The following is a 21,085-nucleotide window of genomic DNA, read 5'->3' as shown; positions in this document are numbered from 1 at the left end:
CTGTGCTTTATAAAATAAGGTTCTTTGTTCCTTCTTTTGCTGGCTGGTTGCAGAAAGATTTCTATTTTAGTTCTTAATTCCTAAGGCTTAATTTTATTTTTGTTGAAAAATAATTGCATATTGATGGCATACGGTGTGATGTTTCAATACATGTATACCTTGTGGTATGATCAGGCTAAGTAGCCTATCTACCATCCCAAATATTTATCATGCCTTTGTGGTGAGAGCATTTAAAATACTCTTTTTAAATATTTGTTTTGAGGCAAGCCCAACAGACTGGCCTTTTATATTCAAGAGAGAATGAGAGAGTGACAGAGAGAGGAAGAGAATTGGCATGCCCGGGCTTCCAGCCACTGCAATTGAACTCCAGACGTACGCATCCCTTTGTGCACATGTGCAGCCTTGCATGCTTGTATCACTGTGCATCTGGCTTACATGGGACCTGGATAGTCGAGCATGAGCCCTTAGGCTTTGCAGGCAAGTGCCTTAACTACTAAGCCATCCCTCCAGCCCTCTCTTTTAACTTTTGAACTATGCAAACAATACTAACTATAGTCATTATTTTGCATAATAAATCTCACAAACTCTTGTCTAACTGAAGCTGTGTATAGTTTGATAAAAATCTTCCTTTCCCACCCTAATCCCTGGTATTATTCTATTTCTATCATTTTAAATTTTATTTTGAGGTAGGGCCTCACTGTCACTATGTAGTCTCAGGTTGGCCTCAAACTCGCAGTGATCCTCCTACCTCAGCCTCCTGAGTACTGGGATTGGAGACATGTGCCACTACACCTTGAGAAGAGAGAGGGGGAGAGGGGAAAGAGAGAAAGAGGGGGAGGGAGAGAGAGAATGGGCTCTGCAAACTCTAGACACATGTGATACTTTGTGCATCTGGCTTTACGTGGGTACTAGGGAATTGAACTCTGGTCGTTAGGCTTTATGGACAAACACCTTAACCTCTGAGTCATTTTTCTGGCCCTGAATTTTTTTTAATAATCAACATATGAGTGAGATCATGCACTATTTGTCTTCCTTTGATTGACTTATTTTATGTGGCCTAATGTCCTCTGTGTTCATCCATATTGATAAAACTGACAGGATTTTCTCCTTTTTTAATTGAATAGTATTCCATTGTGTATGCTGACCACATTTAGGCATCCATCCATTCACAGAGATTTAGGGTGATTCTACAGCTTAACTGAATAGTGTTGTAATGAACATGGGAGTGTAGATAACTCTTCAATATACTGATTTCTTTTCTTTTGGAAAAATGTGAGAAGGAGTAGAGACAGTCTATAAGTTGGGAATGGAAATTTTGTAATATTTATTTATGAGAGAACGAGAGAATGGATGTGCAGGGCCTTCTGCCACTGCAGATGAACCCAGATGCATGTGCCGCTTTGTGCAATAGGCTTTACGTGGTACTGGGGAATCAAACCCGATTGTCAGGCTTTGCAAGCAAATGCTTTTCACTGCTCAATCATCTCTCCAGCCCAGAGTTGAAATTTTTCGGTTGCTCATTCTCCCCAGTCCTCCCCCAACCTGCCTGTACTTTTTTCACATGAGTTTCTATTTCTTGGTGTGATTATCTCTGTACAGTAGGGAGCAAGTGTCATCTGCCCATGATACTGAACTTGAATAATTTCTCTGCCTTTCTTCTTCTGGTCCCAATAGGTGAATTATCTCTATCTGTTCTTGTCATATTCCTTGAAACATTCTGGCAAGATATGTTAATTTTCCTACTGTGGCTTGGGATAACCTTCAATTTCTATCTCCTGCCTCCACCTCCAAGGTGCTGGGATTATGTTTGCATTACCAGGCCTGGTTTTATGTAATGCTGTGGATTAAACCCAGGACTTCATGCAAGTACTAGGCAAGCACTCTACCAAATGAACCCTATCCCCAGCCCAGGGTTTTACATGGTATCTCACCCCACCTCAGTGCATTTTACATTATGATCTGCTAGGGACTTTTTGCCCAACCCTTCTTTGAATCATTAACCCTGTAAAATAATGTTCTCACTCATACTTTACAGATGAGGGCACTGTGGCTGGGGTGAATGGATTTATCCATAGTGATAAAATTGATAAATAAGAGGCCCAGATTAAGAGTCTATGCACCTAGCTCCAGAGTTAATGACCACACCCAATGTTTCTCATTGTTTTAATGAATATGTGGTTCACTAGCAAAAAGATCTGTCTCAGAGTGCTCTGGACCAGTTTAAAGCCTTAGGCAGAGCAGCTGCCCAGACAGTGCTATCAGGCCTTGTAGAAATACTTGAATATGGCATAAAAGATGTTCCTTCTGGAAGCCCAGGAGACTGCAGTCATTTTTCTTGAAGAGGAGGGCTCCTGTGCTGAAAGCATGCCATAACACACACTTTCATTCTGTAGCTATTTGCTTCATATCAAATAACCAAGACAGTAATATTTTATACTTTGTTCATTTTTCTGTTTCTCTAGACACAATTATTATTGAGTATTTCATTTACTCCTGCCCTACTTTTTTCATGGGTATAAGTAATATGTTTATGAAACCAGAATTAAATTAGTTAACTATGGTCACAATATTACAGGTGAATAAGAAATGTGCCCAAATCCTTATCATTTATCAAATCTGGCATGGTGGTGTACATCTGTAGTTCAAGCACTTGGCAGACTGAGGCAAGAATTTGAGAACCTGAGGCTGGGTGTGGTGGTACACACCTTTAATCCCAGTACGTGGGAGGCAGAGGTAGGAGGATCACTATTAGTTCAATGCCATCCTAGGACTACAGAGTGAGTTCCAGGCCAGCCCCCTCAAAAAAAGAAAATCCCACAAAAAACCCACAACAACAAAAAACAAACAACTAAAATATAGGAAATAAAGAAAACAATTGTATTTGGGTTTGGTAGGTAAAAAGCACTTGCTTGCAAAGCCTGCAGGCCTAGTTTCAGTTCCCCAGTACTCACATAAAGCCATGTGTACAAAGTGACATATGTGCCTGGAGTTGATTTGTAGTGGCAAGAGGGCCTGGCACAGCCATTCATTCTCTGGCCCCACCAATAGATAAAAGCTCTAAAAATAAGAGAATTTGAGAATCTGTCTCAAAAACCGAAACCAAAATCTAAGATAGGTCAGAGAGAATACTCAATGACTAAGGGTGCTTGCTTACAAAGCCTGATGGCCTGGATTTGATTCCCTACTACCCACATAAAGCCAGACAAAGTGGTGCACACATCTGGAGTTTGTTTGCACTGGCAAGAGGCTCTGGCAGACCATTTCGCCTCTCTCTTTCTCTCTCTGCTTGTAAATATAATGAAATATTATGAAATTTGCAGAAAAATGTATGGACCTGGAAAGGATTATACTAAATGAGATAACCCAGGCCCAGAAAGCCAAGCGCCACATGTTCTCCCTCATATGTGGATCCTAGCTACAGATGACTGGGCTTCTGTGTGAGAATGAAAATACTTAGTAGCAGAGGCCAGTAAGTTAAAAAGGAGACATAAAGGGAAGAGAAAGGAAGGGAGGAGGGTACTTAATAGGTTACCATGGGATTTTTTTTTTATAATCACGGAAAATGATAATAAAAAATTAAAATAAAAAAAATAAAGGGAAAAAATAAAAAGACCAATGGGGAAAAAAAAAAGAAATCAATATTCAGAATCCAAGATGAACTGGAGAGATGATGCAGCAGTTAAGGCACTTGGCTTCAAAGCCCAAGGACCCTTGTTTGATTACCCAATACCCACGTAATGCCAGATGTACAAGGTGGCACATGAGTCTAGAGTTTGTTTGTAGTGGCTACAGGACTTGATATGCCCATTCCCTCTCTTTCTATCTGCCTCTTTCTCTCTGTCTCCCTCAAATAAATAAATTAATTAAACATTTTAAAATGTAAGACAACACTGGAAGGGGATAAGAGAGGATAAATATGATAAAATACCTTATATACATGTATGAAATTATCAAAAATTTAAAAAATAAAGTTTACAAAGGAGCACCACTACCAAACAATCCTTATCACTTATTGGAAAGTAAAGTATAGAACAATCATTATATGTACTTATGTAAACTATCATGGAATTATAATCAAGGTATTTTATATATTTTGTGTGTGGCATAATTCTCTGTTCTCCATTGCATGAATGCATTGGTTGCTTTTGTTTGTTTTGAGGCAAGTTTCATGTAACTAAGGTTGCCTTCAAGTGCTCTACATAGCTGAGGCTAGCTTTGAACACCCAATTCTCTCTGCCACCATTTCCCTAGTACTAAAATTACTGATATGCTCCACCATACTATGCTATATTTTTGAAGCCTTTGGCCTAAAGAAGAACTTTATAGTATTGCAAAGTTTTGCTTCAACCAACTGGAGGAATTATCTCATTCATTAATTCCCTCATACAACACAGGGCCAGGCCCTACCACGGACACTGCAGTTTCATCCTACCTTATTCCTTGGAATCATTATCTTCCAAATTATTTCCTCCTCTAGTAACCAAGTTGTTAAAAATCCCTGTAGTCAGGGATGTTAAAAAAATATCTGTAATCAGGGCTGGAGAGATGGCTTACTGGTTAAGGCACTTGCCTGCAAAGACAAAGGACCTAGGTTCGATTCCCCAGTACCCTTGTAAGCCAGATGCACAAGGTGAGGCATGTATCTGGAGTTTGTTTGCAGTGGCTAGAAGCCTTGGTGTGCCCATTCTCTCTCTCTCTCTCTTACTCTCTCATAAATAAATAAATAAAATATTTTTTAGAAACCCTGCCCATGTGGGTAATGATTGCTTTCTGATGAACTCTACCAAATGAATGATGACTGCTCAATCCACCCCAGTGGTATAACCCAGACAAGTTGCATAAAGATGGTGATGACTTGAAGTGGGCAATCAGCTACTATGAGGGAGGTAGGGAGGGAGGGGTATGGTCTGCTTATTGTCTCCCTGTCTTTCTTTTGAGGGGGCAAACTCCTTGTCTTCACTGGGCTTAGGATAGTGGCCTTCCAAATGAAAGCCCATTCTGCAGGACTACCATGGCTACTGACTCCTCAGTTGTCATGGCTGTGGCCTCTCTGTCTTCAAGTCTCCCATACAGAGGTTGCCCATTTGGTACTTTATTTTTTCAGTGCTAGTGACCAACTTCAAGGCCTCGTACATGCTAGAAAAGCATTCCACTGCTCATGTCTTCCCTCACCAGAGGTTAACACTGGAAAAGGCTCTTTACTCCTGGGGGACACACAAGCCATGTGCACATATTCCTAGTGGCTCCCTCATTCACAAACATCACCTTTGCTAGCCCTGCCATTGTCTTCTTGGAGGAAGTATGCAGACATGCAAGCTCATCTGGTACCATTTCAGCTTTTCATTAAGTGTGCCTACTGCAGGGTCTTCAGAAGCATCCAGTTAGGAACGTGCCCTTCTAGCTATGGGACTGAAGAGCAAGGGAAGATGGGGATGGGTGGATGCCATCCTTTCTGCTTTCCCTTTCTTATTTCTACAGTCATTTTTAATTTTTTTGTTGTTTGTTTTTATTTATTTATTTGAAAGCAACAGACAGAGAGAGAAAGAGGGAGGGAGGGAGAGAGAGAGAGGAGAGTGGGTGTGCCAGGGCCTCCAGCCTCTGCAAACGAACTCCAGACGTGTGTGCCCCCTTGTGCATCTGGCTAACGTGGGTCCTGGGGAACCGAGCCTCGAACCGGGGTCCTTAGGCTTCACAGGCAAGCGCTTAACCGCTAAGCCATCTCTCCAGCCCAGTCATTTTTTTTTTGATGAGTGTGTTTCCCTTAAGCAAGAAACTCTACCATGTAAAATAAAGTGTGCTATTCATTTTTATTTTTCTCTTCTTTTGCATCAAAAATCCCTCAATTGGAGATGACAAGAAATTACTCCTTTGGTTTCGGTGGGATAGTCTGGAGCCAATATCCCAGCTACATTTCCTCTTGTCTAATGTGGACCCACCTAGACAGTTGTGATAAAGGTAGTGTGGTGCTTGTTATTGAAGACCCTTTATCTAGCCTCAGTTAGCTGGGATCAATTTAATAAATGTCAGTCTCTCTCAGTCTTTGCAGACCATGCTGGAACTAAAGACTGAGACTGCTCTTCACTGACTAGGCTTCCATGCCACTCATCAAAGGTTATCACTTCAAGAGAGTCAGCCGTCACCAAGATATGTTGCTTAACAAAGTTTATGAAAATAGCACAAAGGTTGGCAAATTTCCCTCCAAATACTTCCTTGCTCTTCGTTCAACCTGGCTGAGGACTTTAGGTACCAAATGACAATAATAATGTTAAAGGATCTTTATTATTCAAAAATAAATAACAAGATAATCACAAGTTTACTGTAGAAACAATGGAGACTACAGGGAAATACAATGGATTCCTTTAAATACACTCATTTGGTAATGAAGAGAGGGCAGGCCTTGGAGCTGCTGTCTCTGGTGCCCTGACTCATGCATGCAGAGTGCTCTCAAAGAGACAAAGTAGAAGTAAGAGAACTAGTTAGCAATGGCCTGCCCCTACCCCCTTTCTCTCCCTCACTCTCTCTCTCTCTTTGTGTTTGTGTGTGTGTCTGAGAGAGAGAGAGAGAGAGAGAGAGAGAGAGAGAGAGAGAGAGAGAGAGCAACTGAGAGAGCTTGAGAGACCAAGTATATTAAGGTGATGGGCTGTGTTTCTTGGTTCTCCCAGGACACTTCCCAGAGCCTGGCCTACTCCTCTGGGGCCACAGAGTCAACCTCAACAGAATATATGTGAGGTGCCCAGGTTCCCTTCTGCATCGTTACTGGTAAATTAAGCTCACTGTCTACTGAAAGGCACTGTTCATAATAAACAAGACTGAACTTGCCTAATTATCTGCTGTATCCTCAGAGCTTTTTCTGTGCATAACGGCCTTATCTTTTCCTGGGCTCTGTGCACGTCTACATCAGTGGGGTTGCTGCTTCAGAATGCAAGCTCTCGGGAACAGGGTCTATTAGGGTGTTGTCTGCCCTGTTATTTCCTTATTCTAGCCCTACATGCCTTGGGGTACATAATAAATAGTCCTCAATAAGGAGGAAGGATCCTAGGGTTATAAATAGGAAGTTCGACAGGGGCCAGTCCTTCTTTGCCGTATAGGGAAGACTCCAGTGGCAGCCCCCACTGCAGCCTGGGAGGTCATATGTTCAGAGTTTGAGCAAGCCAAAAGACGTGAAGCCGATTCCATGGTTCACTTGCCTTGGGTCAGTCACGTTGACAAACACAGAGGCACCTGTCTGCAATTCAAATACTCCTCCCAAGTGAATGGACTGTTGCTCGCAAGATTCCGAGGAACTGTGGGCTTTTGCTGCCCTGAGTAAGATTCTTTCAGATCCACTCCTGGACCTCAGACAGAGGCTGGTGATAAATGGATCTTGACTCGAAGGTTCCCGACGGGAGCAGAAGGTTACTTGGGTGTAGACATAATAGAGTCCTTGTCTTTTAACAGTCAGCTGTTTCCCATTTTCGAGGGCTACTAACTTGTTGCTCATGGTATAATATCCTTTCTCAGCCCACTGTAGAACTGTAACAAAGAGGGAAAAATTCATGGTGAGCATGTGTCCATTCTAACAGGAAATAAAGTTTAAGGCTGGGTACTTGCTTTCTAAGTGACTTAATTCTCAAGGCCCTGACTCTTCATCAACATGGACTTTAACATTCGATTCAGGTTCTAATATGAGTTTTCTTCAATCTTGGGCCCCTCATCAGCCGTAACGGGAGAATATTAAAGCCTATTTTGAGATTTGGAAAGATTAAATAAAGTAATAGGTGACAGTTTCTCCCTCTCTTTAGATTTCTTTTTTTCCCCAATTCTTAAAATATTTTTAAACTTGTAAAATCAAAACCTTTTTATTGGCACTCTCTCCATAAGATGTACGCTGATTATAATTCCTTCCCACCACCATCCTTGATCTCTCTATGCCCCTTCCACTGAACCCTGTCTTCTTTCCAACTAGTCACCCTTCTCTTTTGATGTCATCATTTTTGTTTTTGCCTTCATATTATCCAGGCCTTGTGTAGGTAGCATCAGCCACTGTAGGGTCATGAATATCAAGGCTACTTAATATCTGGAAGATAGTATTGCAAGCACTCTCCCCTTTCTTTGGCTCTTACTTTCTTTCTGTCACCTCTTCTGCAATGGTCCCTGAGTTTTGGAGGGTGGTATAGAGATGTCTCTCTAGATTACTTAAAGCCAATTTGCCTTTGAGTTTAAGATGAGTCTGGCATATTCCCATAATCTCTAGTACCTTACAGGCTAAAACAGGAGGATGTAGAATTCAAGGTCAAAATTATCCTCAACTGCATGTGGAGTTTAAGAGCAGCCTGGACTATATGAGACTTTAATTTAAGAAGAAAAGAAGAACAACATGAGAAGGAATAGAGGAGAGAGGAGGAAAAAGAAGAGGAGGAGAAGAAGAAAAAAAGTGCAAATGATTTAAAAACTATGCATAATAAATTATTTGATAAAATCCTTGTTAATATGAATATGGATTCCTTCCTTGTCTTGAATCATACACAGTTACCGTTGTCAGTCTATCTAGGTAAGTCTCAGCATATAGCAAAGACCCCTTTTCTTCCTATCTGATCATGCTGTTGCAGACCTGACTTGCCTCCCACAGACAGGCCTAAAATAGGTAAGGAAGTGTGAAAATAAACTGCGTGTTCATTGCACGGTGTGCTTTGATCTCTCATTGTAGTGGGCCCCACCAACTTGAAAGCACCTGTATTCTTGTGGCTAGCGCAGCGTTCCCACCAACAAGGTGCCATTTTCTTTGCTGAGATGTTGAGTGGGTTCAAAGTAGTATGTGCACCCGATTTCAAATCTCAGCTTCCACAGAAAGCTAGATTAGCTGACAGGGGTGGGGGCTGGTGAGAAATGAAAGTATTTGCTTCCTTTTCAAAAACTCCTATATGGTGGTCTTACATCTGCCAGGGTACAAGTTCATTTATTAATGATTCATCCTTTAGTAATAGGGAAGCATCTGAGAATGTTTGATATTTCTGAGCCCCCCAGGCTCTCCAGAAAGGTATTTGTTTTATAATGTTTTTGTGTTTCACTATTTGATCAGAAAAAAAAGGGCAGATCCTCTATTTTTTAGTTCATTATGTTTCCTTTTTGCTGTAGTTATTGTTGTTTGAAATAGGGTCTTATGGAGTCCAGGCTGGCCTGGAGCTCATTATGTAGTTAGGGATAAGATGGCTTTGAACTCCTGATCCTACTGCATTCACCCCTCTCCAAAAGATTATAGGTATGCTCCATCATACCTGGCGGTTAACTTTGTTAATTCCTTACTTCATTTTAATTCTTGCCATTGGATGTTGGTCATGTCTATAGAATCGTGTCTAGGTAGGAATGAAAGTTTTGGGGCTAGAGTGGGAGAGGAATTTTGCTATCTTCCCACCTTTTTCCCTGCAAACTTACTGTGATGCAAAATGTAAGACATTGTAGGGCCAGTATCAGTCATAGGCCTTTTGGGAAAGTCTGAACTCCACAGAACATTTCTAAGAATAAAGGTTTAAGTATAGCTGGTCAAGGACTAGGGTGAGTTATTCTAGGTTTCTCTGTTGATGTCATCCAGTGCAAAAGCAAAGGTGCTATGTGAATGGCTATTTTGGGCATGGCAGTAGTTGTGATTTTCTCTCATAAGTGTATTCCCAGAGAAAGGGGTATATGGCAGAATTAAGAAATATTATGGGGACATCCAGTATCCACGAGGTGCCTCATGGCAATAAAAGTTACAGTGGAGGAAGCAAAGTAGTACTACCATACATGGTTATAGTACAACTTGACAACATAACTTTCTTTCACAGTAGCCACCCTGTGGAGTAGGCGAGGCAGGAAACTACTGCATAGTTAAATGGATTTACTTAAAATCAGTTAGCAAGTGGTTCATGGTTTTTGAACTGTTCAAAATCGTCTCACTTCCATACCACGAGCCACAGTAACATGCATGTGCTTGTGTGTTTCACCCATTGAAAAGCTCAAGCCACCTCAGATGAGGCACTGTCTTCCTCCTCTCTGACACCCACACCCACACAGCTTAGATCTCTATTCTAAAGCATTCTGTTGTAGCTTTCAAAGACTGCTCTGATGCGTTTACTTTAATATACCTGGGGGATTTTATGCTAGCACACATGTTTCCATCCATTTACAAGTGTGACATATGTTCTAGCACCAGATCTCACAAAATACAGATTTGGGGAAAATACAAGGGCCATAATGATGCCAGAATGTATGTGGAAATAAAAGCATTCAGAGTTGAAAAGATCACAGTATGTCATCTGTTGTTACTTCATTGGAAAAATCTAATATCTTGGCATCTATTGATCTTTATAGATTGATTTTACCTTAATTTCCCTGAGGTTGGTCCCCATGAGGCTGGGGTTAATCATACAGGGATTGACAGATGACAGAAAAGACCTCCTGAGGCCCATTTATATACAGCAAAGAGGGGTTAGGAGGAGCAATGCTCCCAGTTAGGTGACCACTACCTGTCATCTGTCATCTCTTTCTATGCCAGCAGAATAATGGTCCTTCCATCCAGTAATTCATCATTTAGAATCAGCAATTGAGAAGGAACATAATGAGAATAGCAGGAGTGTTTCCCAGCCCCTTTTGTCCCTCTAAGTCCCATCTGTGCACTTGAGTTCACTATGAAGTCAAAGGAAAATGTTTGAGAGATGTATGTGTAAATTTGGAAACTGGTCCCTAGAAGGGAGAAGCCTAATCATTAGGCTGCAGTGCTTTAGAATCCCAGCTACCACCCTCCCCGGGTGTCTGGTACTCAGGGGCTATGGGACTTACCATATGTTGTTATACTACTGGCCTCACTTACGACATGTGCTGCAGTTTGAGAATCCTGATCACCTGAAATGAAACCAAATCAAACTCAGTACAAGGAAATGCAGAACTGCCCAAAGAACTACTTGATCTAGTGCTACAGTGTGCAATAGAGAGTTGTTTGAAATAGCTTATCTTAAAAGATGGATAAAGTGGTCTGAAATCCTTTCCATTGAAGGAAAAGTTGGTTTCTAATATCTTATTTGTTGTTTGTTTGGTTTGGTTTTTTGAGGTAGGGACTCTAGTCAAGACTGACCTGGAATTCACTCTGTAGTCTCAGGGTGGCTTTGATCTCCTACCTCTGCCTCCCGAGTGCTGGGATTAAAGGCATGCACCACAATATCTGGTGGTTTCTAATATCTTAATAATTGAATTGACTGTTTCAATTGATCCCTTTTCCTACTTGGTCTTCAATATTCAATTCCATTTTATACCAACTGATACAGGCTAGAATATTTCTCTTCATCATGCCTACCTTGACTCTTGCTTTTGAGGATCAACCACCATACACTGGGGTTGGGAGTGTGTGCCAGAACTTTGTCTGAACACTGTGATAAGGTGACTATAGAGTCTGATTGGTCGAGAGACCAGCCAGACTACCGAACCTAGCTCTGTTTCTTATGCAAAAGCCTTGCTTCTCAATTAAATGGGCTGATGTCCTAATGACAGAGATTGTGGAGAACGTCTCCCCCATCCTATTCTGAGTTATGAGCCTGGTGCTGGGAACTTTGTAGGTATATTCCAAAGGACTTCCTTGTCATACATGTTCTGAAAGACTAGTTTGGTTAAGCTGTGATTTTCCTGAAGAGAGGCAGCCACAAGAGTGTGAGGGGGGCTGTTTCCTAAAACTTCACTGTTATTAACAGATACCATGGTACCACTCAACACATCTTGCACTTGTTCTGTGGATCAAACTTTCAATGGACTCAGACGAACCTTTAGCATCCAGACCCAGCAGGGCTGGGTATTCTCTTTGCTTCAGAAAATAGCATCTGTACCTTTGTGTCTATGCATTTCTTTGAGTTTTAGACTTGTATACCCATAACACTATGTTCATTAACGGAAACATAATAGCCTCTCCAGCAACACCCTTTCTTGCCCTCTTATGCTACTCACGTCACTTGAGGAATTACTATGCTGCTTTGGGGTGATCTACTTTAAATGGAACAGGGAAAAATTAGTGTGTTCAGAATAGGAAATAATTCAGGGAGAAAAATGTTTGGAAAGGATCATAAAGGGAACAGTGGAAGATGCTGGGCATGCATAGCCTAGTGAAGAAAAAGTATAATTGAAGCTCAGGGTCACAGTTACTATCTTCACTATCCAAACAGCCCAAAGAACAGAACTATGTCTTGGGAGTAGACATTCCAGGAGCAAAATCTGACTCAAGAGAAAGATATGAGGCCTGGGTTTGGGGTGATAGCTCATTGGTAATTTGCTTGGTGTGAAAATATGAAGATCCGAGCTTTAGTCCTAACACCTATGCAAAAAGTACAACTTGTTAAAGACAGAAGGAATCTTGGGACTTGCTGGCCCCAGGTTCACTGAGATACCCTGTCTCAAAAACCAAGGTGCAGAAGCAACTGAAGCAATTGAGGAAGACCTGACATCAACCTCTGACCTCCGTGTGTATGTGAGTGTGTGTGTGTGCACGCAGGTAAATTTTTAACAATTTTAAAGACTTCTTTTGAGCAGGAAATGAACCTTAACACAATTATTAGGGCTGTTCAAAGATAGAGTGGGCTATCTTATGATATGGAAGGTACCATATCTCTACACATGTTTGAACAGAGGTTGGATGCTCAGTTCTGGTTTAAAGGAAATTCATCTTCTTCGAATTGTGCTGGATTTGAGAGCCATCAAAGTCCCTTCCTAACCTTGAAATGTTCAAGATGCTCAGATTTCAAGATCGGGGAAAAATTAAAATATTGTAGCACTGTCTTTCCTTGATCCTAGAAGATCCATTGGGCATTGATCCCCTCCCCCATAATAAAATAGCTATCATTGAGCAATGAACGCCATTTTTCACCAAATGATGCCTTTCTTGTCATTTCATTCTCTGGAGGTGGTACCAGATTGTGTGGTCATATGGATTAAAGTATTGAATAGGGGATATTTTGCATACTTGGTATTGTCATCCTTATAGGAACATAGCCTTTGAATCATAAGGGCTAGAGAAGATAGCAATGCGACCATTTTCTTTTGTTTTGCTTTTAGGGCTAAAAGTTTCCTGATTTAACACTGGGTTGTTCAAGATGATCAGCCTAATGCTTCCTTTGAATTTTTAAGAAATTGATAAATAGCAACCTACCTTTTTGCATTTCAAAGTTCTCTTTCTTCTTCTCTTTGTCTAGCATTATGTCCTAAAAAGAAGAATCATTGCAAAAGGTCATTTTGGCAGGAGCTCTGCTATGGGGTTTTAAAGCTATCATTCATTCGGCAACTGTCCTTCTGTTGTCTGTTTCTGGTGAGGATTACAATATAGACTAAGGTGCTGTCATCAGTTCTATCATACCCACTGGGAGCCCGTGGCTCTGACAGATGAGCTGACAGCCCAGAAAGCCCAGGGGAGGCTCTGGAAACACAACCCAGGCCTTATTATTTGCATTCCGCTGCTTTCTCCAGACCAGAGGCTGTGATACAGGCCCTTCCTATGACCCTGACTTCTTTGGATTTGACAGGTATTGATAAATAATGCTGAATAGGGAAATCACTCTATCCTGAGGGAGAACCGGCATATGGAATATTGTTAAACATAATGTGTGGTGTGTATCACTTATCTGAAACCTAACAGGAAAAGGTAGTAGCAAGTATGATCTTGGGAGAGAAATCTCAAACATCTATTTTTTTTTCCCTTTTCAATGAACTTGAGAGTGTCTCTTGTTGAGTAGATAGCCTGCAGGCCTGTACTTATTTAAAATAATCAGCATTTACCAAACCTAGGTCAACTTCCATTGAGGGTGATATTAAAAGGCAGAGGCAGCAGTCTGTTTTGTTTGTTTGCTATGTAGCAGAGGATGATCTTGAACTCCTGATTCTTCTGCCTCCACCTCTAGAATGCTAGGACTATAGGCATGGGTCACCACACTCAGCTAAATGCAAGACTTCTTAAAAGACTTCTTTTTATTTGTAAATTAAAAGAATGCTAAAAACTACTTAAAGATGCTGAAATGGACTTCCTTCAATGTAGGAGGAAAGATGTTAAAAGCTGCCATTTTAAGGCAATTGAACAAAAGGCCTGGCCAGTATGAGGTCACCCCAAAGGTCAGAGGCTGAAACCAAGCATAGATATGAGGAACACATTCATAGGCCCAGGCCCAGCTGTCACTCGGTCTCTCTCTCTACCCTGAACAAGAAGGCAGGAGAAGATAGTAGTGTTATCACATCTGGTAGCTGAAGTCCTGTGATGTGCAGGGACTTCTGTTGTTCCTTTTGATTGTTTTAGGTCTGCGCTCCACTTAGTTGTCAATAGTGAAGGCATTTATCCGAGAGCCCCAAGAGGAACCTGAGCCGTGAAATGCTGTTATGGCCCACAGAGCTGCAATTTTCCCCTTGTGCTGAGGTGGGGCCCCATGAAAATGCGGCAACAGGAAAATGTTTGCGAGATACCCAGTAAGCAACTGACTGTTCAGTGCCTTTCCAAACACTAGTGTGAGATGATTGAAGTTGAGATACTTTTAGGCTGGGTGGTTGCCGTGGTGTCAGGTTTGGCCGAAGATGAAAACGTGAAGTCAGCAAAGTTGGTCTTTTATGAGACCCGCCTTGCCTTTTTGTGAACTTTCCCCCAGCTATACTCCCAAGAGCCTTTTTTCTTGCTTCACTTTCCACTTCAACTGAAAGACTTTTTGAAGTCGAGTTTTAGAGAATCTGGGATTAGTTATTTCTCTCTCAACGGGAACTCTATGTGGCAGGTATGGATGGGTTGCCCTTTAACTTGAAAAGAAAAGGATTTGAGGCAATCAAAGATACCTCAAACATTGGTAGGAAGATAATCAAGAAGGGAATTATGCTATTAGCAGTGGTACTTCTATGAGCCCTGAGTCCCATCTTCCTCCCAAAGTGATGGTTTTATGCTACTGCTTTGGAAGATAATGAGTTCCTTGTCACAAGGTATTTAAATACAAACCCGTTGGCAGGGATAGTGGAGAGAAAAAAAAAAAGTTCTGAGAATAGAGAATTGGATTCTACTAATTCTAGGGCCTTGTCTAGCTCTTTGACTTGAGGCCCTAAAATTCAATATTACTCTTGACAAACCAGACTATGGTCTAGATCCTACTAACATTACCTGAGAAAATGTAAATCCAACCATTATTCTGTGGTTGGCTTGCTGGGTTGAAAAAATGCTGTTTTGAAAGAGCCCTAGGGAGAAATAGTTATTGGGAGGGTGGTCAGCTGACGGAGTAGGACTGAGTAGTTAGCCAACCGTATCTCATCATTGCACATGTACTAGGTGCAGACGGCATTGACTAGGTCTCTATACTTACTGCAGTAGAGGCAAAGGGTCTCCTTAGTCACAGTTAAGGAACACATTATGGGAGTCCTGGTTGACACGCATGAAACGGTCAATCATTTGAGAATATTAAACTTGGAGCTGCCACGTTTTTCATATAAGCATAAGCAAAACTGACTTGTTTCCTTACTCCTATCATGGTAAGTGATTCTGAAAGTTTTGGACATCTGACCTGAATAAAAACAGGACGAATTGTAACTTTACCTATAAAATTCTCTGTAAGAAAGAAAAAGAAAGTAAAAATCAATAAGCCATTCCTACTGTGATCGAAGGGAAGAGAATACTGATCACAGAATTATAAAATTGCAGAGCTGGTCCTTATGGGTAGTCTCAACCCTCATGAAAAAAAAAATTGAAGTTCATGGAGGTGAGGACATTTGGCCAAAGTCATACAGGCAAACATGCTCAGTATGCTATTGTGATTAATAACTATTTTCTTTTTTGTTTATTTTTACTTATTTATTTGAGAGAGACAGAGACAGAAAGAGGAAGGGAAGGAGAGAGGGAAGGAGAGAGGGAGGGAGGGAGGGAGGGAGGGAGGGAGAGAGAGAGACAGAGAGACAGAGAGAGAGAGAGAGAGAGACAGAGAGAGAGAGAGAGAGAATGGGCACACCAGGGCCTCCAGCCACTGCAAACAAATGCCAGATGCATGTGCCACCTTGTGCATCTGATTTGCATGGGTACTGGGGAATCAAGCTTTGAACCTGGGTTTTTAGGTTTCACAGGCAAGCACTTAACCACTAAGCCATCTCTCCAGCCCAATTACCTATTTTCTTTAACATGACATTATTCATATTAAAATTTGCAACACTTTCCAAAACCTTATAATACTGCACAGAACCCTGTAAGAACTAGAGAAAACCAAGTATTTTTTCGAGCTGGCCAATCTTGCAAATGAGAGAGTTACGAATTTCATTAAGGACCTAGATTAAGTCAGGCATGGTGGTACATGCTTGTGATCCCACTACTTAGGAGGTGGAATCCGCAGGATCAGTGCTTCAAAGTCTCATCCTTAGCTACAATAGCAAGTTTAGGTCTTGAGATGCTTTCTCAAAAATTCAAAATTAATTAATTAATTAATCAGTGTAAATTATTGTAAAGAACCTTGGGGTTGGAGCAATGGCTCCGTGGTCTAAGACACTTGTTTGCAAAGCATGATGGCCAGGGTTCAATTCCCTAGTACCCACATCAGGCCAAATGCACAAACGAGCTAATGTGTGTGGAGCTCATGTGTGGTGGTAAGAGGCTCTGGTGCACTAATTCTCTCTCCTATCTCCCTCCACTTGCAAATACATAAGAGAAAATATTTAGCTGGGCGTGGTGGTGCACACCTTTAATCCCAGCACTTGGGAGGCAGAGGTAGAAGGATCACCGTGTGTTTGAGACTACATAGTAAATTCCAGGTTGGCCTGGGCTAAAGTGAGACCTTACATTGAAAAACAAAACAAAACAAAACAAAACAAAACAAAACAAAACAAAACAAAACAGAAAAGAAAAGAAAAGAAAAGAAAAGAAAGAAAGAAACAAGAACAAGAACAAGAAAAAGAACCTGAAAGCCAGAGGCAGAGTTGAGCCAAATTCTCATCTCAGTAGGTGGTTTCAGAATAAGATCTTAAGGCTTCTCTATTAGATGAAGCTATACCTGGGTGACAGTACAGGAGGAAAGGAATAAGCTCAAGTATAAGATCTTAAGCCCCTTCTTCCTTTATTACATTACACATCATCTGCACATGGGAATGAATTCTGACTTGTTTATTCACATGAGCACCCACCTGACACAGAGTTGCCCTCAATGTGGAATGCTGCCTCCTAGACTAACTCCTCAGTGAAGTGGGGCCAAAGGAATTCAGCTCAGTGTTCTGAGAGGAAAATGGGCAGAGACGCTTCATGATGTTCTGTCTTGGGTACAGAGAGCCCATTAGCCTCATGTCTCTGATGACCCAATGGATGAAAAAGTTCTGCAAATTCTTGCTTTAGGCACCCAGTATATCCCACAGTTACCAGCAAACTGGCTGACAGCTGATGGGCTTCCAAGCTTCTTTGCCTCTGGTCATGACTGACCCTAGAACTGAATGGCTCCATGAGCAATTGGTCTTACGTGGGGACTCTGTGAGTGGCCCTGAGAATGTCCAGTCCTAATTTCCACACCTCTGCTCCACAACAATAGGGAAAGATCACACTTTCACATCATTTCAAATCCCATTACTGGATAAGCACTAGAGACCAGTGCCTACTATTGTCAGCCCAGGGGATAACTTCCCTTGTGGCATACCAACATCATAGTGGGTCAGTGGTTCCTACTTCCTACCCACTTCCACGGCAGACAGCCATGTCACAATGAGAAGATAGCAAAGTTTGGATGGAGAGCTACAGAAATGCAAAACCAAACTAGGTGTACTATATAAGTGCTTAGTGTTAGCTGTGTATGGAGGAGGTATGTATGAATGTGCTCATGAACATGGATTTTCCCCAGAAAGAGGTTTTTCTATTCTTAAAGAATTGAGTATATTTAAAAATTTCCTTTCCACTATTAGCATAGGATTTTGGCATCATTTTTGCTTTTTTGGGTGCACACACATCCTTATCCATATATGTACGTGTATATGCATGTTCACATATGTTATATATATATAACATATTTTTTGAGATAAGGTCTTATTATAAGGCCCATGCTGCCCTGGAACTCATGGCAATCCTTCTGCCTCAGCTTCTAAGTGCTGGGGTTACAGGTGTGAGCCACAACAATGGGTTTACATTTAAATTTTTACATGGTTGGATTTCAGTTTCTAGATTTAAGAAATGTACTAACACTTTTCAGTGATTTTTACCAATAAATTAGTGTCTTACCTTAACAAAGCCTTCAAACTGTCTTCTAATTTCCTCACAGTTCAGCAAGGATAAAGATCCTTCTCCTTTGTTGCATCTTTGTATCGTTTTCATGAATACAAAATCCTCATGAAGATTCCTTTCATCTTCTACCTATTTTGAAACAACAAGGATATGAGAAATGTCATTGTGAAGAAGAATGCAGCTAATGGCATCTGCTTCCACATTCACTTCCATGGCACCAATGAAAAGAGGACTTTGAGAGCAGAAATAGGGAATATTATAAGTTATTATAACTGAATTATTGCTGCTTGCCATTTAAAAATTTTTTAAAGTCAGAAATTCAAATATCATATTATCTGCAACTGAAGGGAGAAATCACAGCTATTCTGATGACCTTTCATTATAATGTGTCTATTTTTCTCAGTGCGCCACAGTAGCAATATTCTATAATTGATGTATTTCCCTTCAGTTGATTGCTGAGCTAGTTTGCCCACTGATCCTAGCGTATAAATGCAGTGCTTTCAAAAGAAATTCATTTGTGATGTGTGTCCCTGAACTCAAGTTCTAATTACATCTCTCTCCCTTTTTCATACTTGCAGACAACATTTGCATTTTTAAAGAAGTCATCGTGCATCCCCAAAGTTAATGAAATATGTTATTTTCTAATGTCTTGGTAATTAAATATATTTAATTCACTCATGTCATCAACTAATTAATTCCTTATCACTTTTTTTTTCAAGTTCATGTTTTCACATTCAAAACTAGGTTTATACAGCATAGAGACCCACACCCATAATCCTGGTACGTGGTAGGCTGTGGTATGGTGAGTATTGCGAATCTGAGGCCAGTCTGGGCAACCTAGTGGGTTTCTGACCAGTCTGGAATATATAATATGAGACCCTGTCTCAGAAATCCAAAACAAAAAAACGCAAAACAAAACACACAGTAATAAAACACAACAAGGTCCATGCCAATGGCTCTGGCTGTCATTAAAGGCACACCTAAATGTCAGGGTACATTTGAGTCTACCCAGGTCAGTTTTCCCTTTAAAGGCTAGGACTATTGATGAGCATTTCATTAGTACATTCCACTAAGCCAAAAATACAAATAAGCAACCAGACCCACAACCTGTTTTTTTTCTTATCACTGAGACCTGAAATTTCAGTGGCCAGACTATATAGCCTCCACCATTTCTACCGATCATGATCTCCATTCTGGGTCTGCATTGCAAAAGAGCCCGGCCAAGCATCCCAGAAGTTTAGGCATCCAGTTGATGCTTCCCACACACAGATCCCTCATTCAGACCCTTAGGAACAGCCAGATCCTTGAGTAATTTTCTCCTATTCATCGATCCTTGGCCTATTGTCAACACAGTTAATAATCAGCACACAAGTGCATGGCGACAGGATCAATCAATTATGTTGCTATCTTTTCCTAACAATGTAAAACAATTTGTCAAGTTACTCTCCTCTTTTGTTTCTGTAAATCCAATCTTTAAGGATATAAAACATCTCAGAGGGACACTGAGCTGCTTACAATTAAAACTGGTATTTGAAGAATTTCAGAGCTCAACATTCTTACTAAAAACTAATAGATGCTAATCTGAAGCACTATGGCATTTCAGATGCATTTGATGGTCTCTTTTCCTAGGAGGAATTTTAAAAGAAAGCACTGTCTTCATTAGGAAAATAGTTTATTTTAAAGGAAAACTTTAAGAAATAGTTATGGCTATTGTCCACATTTAACTTACTATTTACCAAGGACTATGTTAAGTGCTTTACAAGGCTAGATTAATTTAACCTATGGAATGGGTACCATTCAAATTTCTATTTCTCAGGTGTGGAAACTGAGGCAAAAAAATATAAAATAAAATAACATGCCCAAGATACCAGAACAGGAGGGTGGCAAGATTTACACCTAGGCTATCTGATCCCAGATTCCAAGATTTTAACTAGAGGCGAGAACATGAGACCTTTCTACCTAGATAGCAAGTATCATGCCACCAGTCCGTTAATCTACTTGAGTTCCTATCACTTCCTATCATTTATGCAGAATTTTAATCAACTAACCCATAAATGAATAAGACCCTCTAATTTAGTTAGCAAAGTCTTGTGGCTCATCTTACCTTATCCAACCTTCTATGAAGATACACAGCAAAAAGTACCGACCCAATCATCTGGGTGATAAGAAAAATAGTAAGTAAGTACATAAAAATTTTCATGCTGGCGGGCACCCCAGTGGGCACAGGTCGGGGAGCAGGTTGGCTGTATGTTTCAATCATGCTGAGTTAGAGTTGAAATGGTAGCTTCTAGCCAAGAAGGTGGCAGAGGCAGCATGAGAAGACTGTCAAAGTGGCCACCTTCCTCAGGATTAGTTAAGAGCGCATAATCGTCGCAGCCCACACTTCCTGGAAAATGTGCTTCGTAGTCTTCTCTCCCAGCAAAAAATGTTACGTAAAGGTTTTTCTTTTTCTTTTCTTCTTCTTCTTTTTTTTTTTTTTTTTCAAATTACACCCATATCATTCACTTCCAGGCTTTCCCTTTTGTTAGTAAAGAAGAAACAAGTTTCTTCTTCCATACATTCATTCTTGCCTTGAAATGTCATAGACAGACAATGGCAGTATTTTCCTATCACTGTCTAACTATTCAGGCTCATCAATTTCAAGGAAAGTGACAAATTAATCCACCAGCAAGAAACTGATTTCAATTTCTATATTACAGATATAAAGCGGGAACCTGTTCTAAGGGGAAAGAAACTGATACTAACAAAAATTGGGATTGAGTTTACACCTTGGGTGCCACTTGCTGATTGCTTCTTAAGACTTAATTCTTTAATCTGTAAATGTGATCAAATCCTTATAGTCAAGTCTACATGTCATAAAGCAAAAAAGAGTCCTAACATTCGCTAAATAAAATG

At 40.7% G+C, this 21,085-nt stretch overlaps 1 protein-coding gene across 1 annotated transcript; it reads right to left on the bottom strand.

Annotated features, from left to right (window-relative positions):
* Positions 1-7,135: 7,135 nt before the first annotated feature.
* On the bottom strand, positions 7,136-20,450 carry Cd40lg (CD40 ligand). The gene is made up of 5 exons (XM_004654000.2): positions 20,295-20,450; positions 18,188-18,319; positions 13,142-13,193; positions 10,795-10,857; positions 7,136-7,512 (listed from the first exon to the last, which is right to left on the bottom strand). Exons 1-5 carry the CDS (start codon positions 20,448-20,450, stop codon positions 7,136-7,138), a joined length of 780 nt encoding a protein of 259 aa, XP_004654057.1.
* Between the last annotated feature and the right edge of the window lie 635 nt (positions 20,451-21,085).

This window comes from Jaculus jaculus, chromosome X (genome assembly GCF_020740685.1).
Source record: "Jaculus jaculus isolate mJacJac1 chromosome X, mJacJac1.mat.Y.cur, whole genome shotgun sequence".
In the NCBI taxonomy this organism is placed as follows: domain Eukaryota; kingdom Metazoa; phylum Chordata; class Mammalia; order Rodentia; family Dipodidae; genus Jaculus; species Jaculus jaculus.
This window is presented reverse-complemented; position numbering and strand designations above follow the sequence as displayed.